Source organism: Phycodurus eques, chromosome 15 (genome assembly GCF_024500275.1).
Source record: "Phycodurus eques isolate BA_2022a chromosome 15, UOR_Pequ_1.1, whole genome shotgun sequence".
Taxonomy (NCBI): Eukaryota; Metazoa; Chordata; class Actinopteri; order Syngnathiformes; family Syngnathidae; genus Phycodurus; species Phycodurus eques.
In genome coordinates, this window is record NC_084539.1 from 13,131,445 (window position 1) to 13,138,944 (window position 7,500).

General features: G+C 42.7%; 1 protein-coding gene across 2 annotated transcripts in view; it reads right to left on the bottom strand.

Moving 5' to 3' along the window:
- vav2 (vav 2 guanine nucleotide exchange factor) overlaps positions 1-4,053 on the bottom strand; it is a 190,910-nt gene extending 186,857 nt beyond the window's left edge. For both annotated transcript variants that reach the window (XM_061697657.1, XM_061697656.1), the window contains exon 1: positions 3,005-4,053. In XM_061697657.1, the coding sequence (XP_061553641.1) occupies positions 3,005-3,208 (204 nt within the window). In that variant the 5' untranslated portion in view covers positions 3,209-4,053. The remainder of the gene's footprint in view (positions 1-3,004) is intronic.
- Positions 4,054-7,500: the final 3,447 nt, after the last annotated feature.

The window sequence follows — 7,500 nt, forward strand, 5'->3', positions numbered from 1 at the left end:
ATCCTGTATTGCAATAACGCAGGTTTACAAAAAAACAAAAACAAAATCACAGTCATTTTTTCCAGTATCGTGCAGCCCTAGTAAGTACTCACTCAGTTTACATTGTCCAATGACGATACCCCATTTATTATTAAGAAAATACTGCATGAAATTAACTAATTCTAGTGGAATAACCTGGCAAGACAACTACAAGTACAAAGTGCGGAACTTTTTTTTTTTTTGACCATTTTTCATTTTATTATTTCATATTTACAAGCTATGTCTGTTTTTCGTAAAAATACTTACTAAAATATTTACTAATAATGACTTTAGTAACGTGTTAGCATAAATTGGTGATAGAGATTGTGTGTTCTGACTTAGAAAAAAAGGGGTTCTGACGTGCTGTAAGAATGGAATCATGGATCTCCTGTATTGTTGTTAAGGTAAACCATGAAAAGGTGAGATGCCAAAAGACAGTGCGCAATCAAGCAGCACTGAGGGGAGGGGAACACTTTACGCCATTGTGGCGCCATGGTTCAGAAGAGTTTCAGTAAATTATTCTTTCAGTATGCAGTTTTGTGTTTCTGCTGTGTTGGTCTCGAGACTTGCACGGAAAGCGCTAACTGGGATCACAGCCAACCATTAGAGCATTTTGGTCAGTAGGTTCTATTAACAGTATCAAATGGCTTATTGGAAAACACTTTCCTTTGTTTCTGAATGAGGTACATTCAAGTGGAGTCCACTAAACCATTTTAAAGCTCTAAACCCTGCAGGTCAAACATACTTGAGGTCATGGTGACTTAATTAAATGCAGGGCATAATCACATACATTGGTTTCGCAAACTATCAATCACCATGGAAGTGTAGCAGTTTCAAAACACATTTTGGCGAGAACAAATAATGCAAACAGTGCGTTTGACCCCCTCTTCATTTGGCTAAGCCATGAGACTGTGTTAAAGCACACACTTTGACCTTTTCCTTATAATAAATCATGATGTGCTTCTGTTCAGTTGCCAGATTTTTGTTTAACCAATTTGTCACTGAAGCCCCCCCACTCCTCCACTCTCGCTGCAGATCTCATCGTGGGATTAGTGGGCGGATCAAAGTGTGCCATCCCAACCTCTCGCTCGCCTTGTAATTAAAGGAGGCCAAAGCTTTGTGGAACAGATAAGTTGAGGCTAATGGTGGCTACCAGGAGAAAGAGAACGAGAAGACAAAAAAAATCCCACTGCAAGTTGAAAAATAGACATTAGTCAATGATACATCAGAGAAGGGGAAAGGCCCTGTGGTTGTTTTATGAAAAATTCATCAAAACTCAACAATATTCTGATTACAGAGCAACATAAATCTGAATTTCTGTTTTTCAACACAAATCTACTTGTACAAATTATTTGAACATTTGGCTATTTCAGAAGACTCAGCCATGCAAGACACACTTTCAAAGTAATAAAAAGAATTACTATGTGCTGCAATCACTGCAATGTGATGAGCCATTGGCCTTTGCTATTATGCCATGATGACCGAGACTGTTAAAAACATTCACTCATCACATAAAATCACAGACTCCTTGCAATCTCACAAAAAGTACTGTTGTGAGGGAATGAGTCTGGTGTGATCCACTCAAGTGTACTACTTCGTACCCTTGAAACTTAACTTTTGAGCCCTGGAAATAGTACAACCAGCTACCTCGAAGTGTTTAAAAAAAAAAAAAGCACTATGGCATACAATAGATTGGACCTCAAGGGACATAAATTGACTTGTAATGTACCCATCGGCTCAGTACTATTCCAGACTTCAGGGTGAACATTGAAGAAGAGGTAATATAAATAAATGCCTGCCATTCTCATTCTACCACAGTGGTCAAATGAACTTCCTCTGGCAGCCAAAGCTTCCTCATGCTGGCTGTGGAAAACGTATTTCAGCTGAAGTAGAGAGGGAACACTATAGAAAATGAGGCATAGGAGGGGGACTGACTGCATGTCCACTTCTGTTCATTGTTTAACAACGCAGGGTGATTTCAGCTCTTCTTTGCAACATTTCATAGATAGAATAACAGTAGATTATTAACTTTTGATGACATTTACACATGATGATGTTTTAGCGAAAAATGGATACAAAGGGTGGCATTTTGGCTGATCTTTTACACGACAGTTCTAACAAAAATATTCCTGTGGAATTGGAATCTTTTAAAATGACAGTGTTACTGTTTCCATACAAACATGCCACATAAACTTTGATGAAGTGTAGGCCAAGCAGTTGTGCGACATACACATAGTGTTTCTTTACAAAATGTCATCACCAACTGCTAGACTGGCATACATACAAGTGTGTTCAATGTTTTTGCAGGTTCGTGTGCAGAGGGATCATTCTGACATATTCATGTCAAACTTTAAAAAAAAAAAAATTTTGCAAACCCAATTTTACTAGGTTGTTGTCATGTTAACATACGCTGAAACTACAACTTGCAGTACTGTTTGGCATAACCAAACGCACAATGCACAATGATGGCTTTCCAACATCTTCCCCCAAGTTGAATCTATCACGCCACACCCATCTGCTCGTCCAAGCAGGCTGTTTAAAATCTAAAAAGGAAACTGTTGCAAATGTCTGTTCTCTGCAGATGCACATATTTACTTACACTTACATTGAGCAATACATAGTCTCCTTTAACCTGTGTCAAACATGAAGATGCTTTCCATCACATGTGATGTACAATGTGACACAGATGTTCAAAACATGCATGCAGATGGGAGCAAAACAGGAGAAGTGTGCAGGCGTGGGACCTTTTCTCTTTTCATTTCATGACTGAAATAGACCCTGTGTATATTTTAAGCACAGAACTACTCAGTTAGGGGTGCAGCTCTATCATTTGGGCTGCAGTCAAGGGTGTGTGTGACACATGTGACAATGCAACAGGGGAAAGGACATTCAAATGTCCAAAGTGAATTCATAGAACAGCAGTTGGTCTTAATCGGAGAAGTGTGCGGTGCACAATCTGGACTACAGACATCACTTGCAGACTCACCTGTGACATCTGTGGCCTGAAATTGATCTCCTTCAGGTCCACGGATCCAGGGGAGAGATTGTGCAACATCTGGCACAGGAGCACGCCGTCACGCAAGGCTTGCGCGAGATCGAACACGGCAGCTGAGGGCCACACGACCCGGTGGTTCTGGGGCAGAACCTTGCAGTCGATCAGCCAGCGCCCGCATTGCCTCCACTCCTCCATAGCGTTCAGATGCAAATACGCTCACAATCTCACGAACCCAAAGCAAAAGTGACGAGTCCGCCAAGTGGGTTCCCACCGGGCTGGAAGCTACCACACGCTCACTCCCTCGTTTCTCATTCACTATCGGGCAAATTCATAACTTTTTGTGATGGGCGCATGTCAGCCAAGAGTCGAGATGTAAACCAGTGAAATAAAAAAAAATAATAATAATATATATTGTTTTTTTAAAGCCAGAATAAACTACACGGCGGCGGCGTCACTCGAAATTTTTTCTCCTCTTCATCCTTCAAAAGTTTTCCAGGCGTACAAAAAAAAAAGACATGAAAAGTGAAGGTGTTGTCCCAAAAACGGCTGCTTTGACATGTACAGCGACAAACACGCACACACAAGACGTGTTGCGTTGCTGGCTCAAAGCGAGCAAGCCCGCCCGTCCTCTCTCAGTTCATTTGAAGAGGAAACACGCTAAAAAAGAAAGGAAAGAGCAATACTTGGACCGCGCGACCATCCTGCTTGAGCAGCACACTCCGGAAACATCCAGGCCGGAGGGGAACAATGAGTTTATCCGGTTTACGTTACTATATTGGGCGCTTGTGAACAACCCTCCGAGTGCCTTCCCAGTTTCTGCTTTGCTGTGATTTCAGCCGCCTCGCGCGTCCGTTCTCTTTTTTTTCTCTCTCCCTCTGTCTCTCGAGTCTCGCCCGTCGTTTCCCCCCGGCGGACTCAAAGAGATGTTCAAGTCCCAAAACTCCCGAACGGAGCGACACAAATGTCCGGACAAAGCGTGCGCTCTTGACCCGAAGGTCCAACGAGCTCCTGCGTGCCGCTGGCCCCTCCCTCCGTGTCAAGCGTCAGTACGGTGTTGACACTTTGTTAGAGAACCTCCACACTCTTGTGCATTTCTATCCGTTTTTTTGTTTTGTTTTTTTGAATGGTGCTTGACGATACGCTCTCTGGTGGCGGAATCTTAGCACTGCATGGGCAGGGTTGCTGCTTGCTCAGCCCACCCATTACTTACATTCGAAATGTATGCAAGGGTGCGAGTTAAAGAGGAGAGGGGACAATCCAAAATCTGTGCTCAAATAAGAAGGCTGCTACTTTAGAATAATGCGACTCAAGTAAAAAGTAGTCCTCCGAATAATGACCTGAGTAAGGGGAAGTCCTACTCAGATACTGAGCAACTGCTGAGGAAGCCATTATTATTTTGTATAAATCAGAGCATAAATGTCAAAAAGACAGAAATATAAAATTGACAAGAGTGAGTAGTATAAACTGAAGGATGGTAAGTAATTTCAAACTTACCCCATACACCAATTAAACATCTCTTTTCGAGGAAATCGATTTCCAGCCACTGACTCGTTTTCTAAATGAACCAATATCATCCTTGAATCGAATCGGCAACGACGAATCGTGATACGAATCGTATTGTTGCTCCAACAAATCGCATGTCTAAATGAATGTCTGTTGCTACAGGTACTGTCTGTACTGTATGTTTACCAGCTGCAAACTGGCTCAGACCAGTGGTGGTTCTAGCCCGCCAGACTGGGTCGTCAAATTGTCAAATATGAATATTACGGTCACATCCTATCCATTTTGGCAACGGGGTGGGTGCAAATGTGTGAGTGTGAGTGCAAATGTTTGCTTGTCTATGTGCCCTGCCATTGGCTGGGGACCAGCTCAGGGTGTACCCCACCTCTCGCCCAGTCAGCTGAGATAGGCTCCAGCACACCCGCAACCCTAGAGTGAGGCGAGTGAAGCGGTACGGGAAATGGATGGATGGATGGATATATAGTCTGGTCACATCCTATACATTTTTGTCAATGTGGGGGGGCATAGGAGTGGTCAGGCCCAGTGTTAGGGGGGCAATGGCCCCTCTCTAAAACCGCCACTGCCTCAGACTATGACTAATAAAAGGTAAAGCACATGTAAAAACACCTAAAGGGGGAATAAAACGGTTATAAGGTTCTTTTTTGTACAGAAAGTAAGTACGTAATGAGTGGGACGTACACTATGTCTACAAATGAGCGTAAATCCAGTGAGGTCAGTCAGTCATTAAAAAAATGAACACCAAGTCAAATGAGCACCAGACCTAAATTGTTCTGTGCACCCCTATATTTGTGTCTATCTATCTATCTATCTATCTATCTATCTATCTATCTATCTATCTATCTATCTATTTTTGTTTTGAAATTATTTACCATCCATTTACCATCGCTCTTGTCAATACAATTGTCATATGTGATCAAATTGACAACTTGTGGGCCACTAACATCATCATCATGCCACGTGTAGCCTGTTAATGTCTTTTTGTCACGTCTCATTAATATATCAACTCAGAGGCTATTATGCTTCCTCCACCTCCAGATTTCCACAGGGACATAATGCATTGGACCAATTTATTTCCTTGCATTAAAGGAGGCAGCACAAGAAAGCACTACATTTGCCTCTTTTGACATCACTCATAAAATTTTAAGTAAAATCTGTACCCATCCATTTTCCATACCGTTTGTCATCAGGATCATGAGCAAGGGGTGCACAAAGGAAAACCAGGGGTTCTTGCTTGGAGCTCGTTTTCCCTGACCCACCAACCTCGCTGGTTGAACTTGATTTAGGTATGTGTACACTTTTAAAGATGTTAAAGTTGTTAATACGCATTGTAAGGAATAAATATAGCAGCGTAAAGAGGTATTTGTAGTTGTATGTCATCAGTTTTGTTGTATAGTGGTGAGGAAAATAATGCAAATGCAGTGAAGTTAGTTAGTTTCCGCAATCTAGCGTGGAGCTCACTGAGTTCCCACTGCCGACAGCAGCGGATACACACTTAAAGACTTACAGCATGGGACTGTGCAATCAACTGATTTGGTGCAGTTCTCTAGGGCACCCGTCCACAATCCTTTTAGGTAATACTTTTATAGCGTTAATAATGTTAACCCTTCCCTTATGGTTTTAACGTTTTACACTGTCAGAGTTGTTAAATAACACTTTAGCAGTGGCTGTGTTCAGAAGTAACAGATCACATTCAAACTCATGCTCAATGGGAGTCCACACACACCTGCCACCATTTCAATTTTTAAGTGGAAAAAAACCCAACAACACCTGCATAGGGCCTTACAGAAACATTATTTACTTTACCTGCTAGAATGATTGAATGAAGAAGCTCTTTGCTGACCATACCTTATTGATAAAGTGTGTGTGTGTGTGTGTGTGTGTGTGCGTGTAAGTGTGTGTGTGTGTGTAGAGATAGAGAGAGTGAGAGAAAGAGAGAGAGAGAGAGAGAGAGAGAGGGAGAGAGAGGGAGTAGAACAGAACTTACCCCACCCCACCTTACCGCAAGGTGTTTTCTCAAGTTAGAAGTGGGCTGAAATGAGTTTGAGCAGTGACAAAACAATGCTGCATGTTATAGCTGTTGTTTTTCATAGTCTATAATGTAAACACGAGTCGCGCACTGCTGTCACAACTCACTTTAATTGGCCCGCGAAGCCCAATAGAAGACTTTGATTGCAGACATGTGACTTTCTTGTGTCGGTTGATTGGTGAACTTGAGTCAAACATCACTGTGGTAATCACGGTGGATTGGAGCAATGGCGCCCGATGGTGAAGTTGAAAACGAAAGTCTAAAAATAGATCGCGCATGAAATTATTGATAAATGAATGTAGCAAGCGGCATGTAGATCATTGTAACGGAGCAAAAGTACCATTTCTTCTTGACTCTGGAATTGGAATGAACTCCTGCATTAGGAGGTAGAGTTTAAGTCACAACTTGACTGTTTGGGTTGTCTTCATAGATGTTTTGCCTCTCATCCAAGCAGGCTTCATCAATTCACGCTGCAGAACTAGCTAGGACAGTGCTAATCTGAGGCAACTGAAGGAGCCAAGTATTTATCCTCTAAGTCAATAGTCACCAACCTTTTTGAAACTGCGAGCTGATATGGGCAGCTGATATGGGCACTTCAATCCATCCATTTTCTGTACCGCTTATCCTCACTAGCGTCACGAGCGTGCTGGAGCCTATCCCAGCAGACTCTGGAAGAGAGGCGGGGTACACCCTGAACTGGTCGGCAGCCAATCAATCGCAGGGCACATAGAAACAAACAACCACTCAATTTAGAGTCTTCAATGAACCTACCATGCATGTTTTGGGGATTTGGGAGGAAACCGGAGTACCTAAAACCCACGCAGGCACGGGGAGACCATCCAAACTCCACACAGGCGAGGCCGGATTTGCACCCGGGTCCTCAGAACTGTGAGGCAGAAGTGCTAACCATTTGTCCACCGTGCCGCCAGTTATATTACTT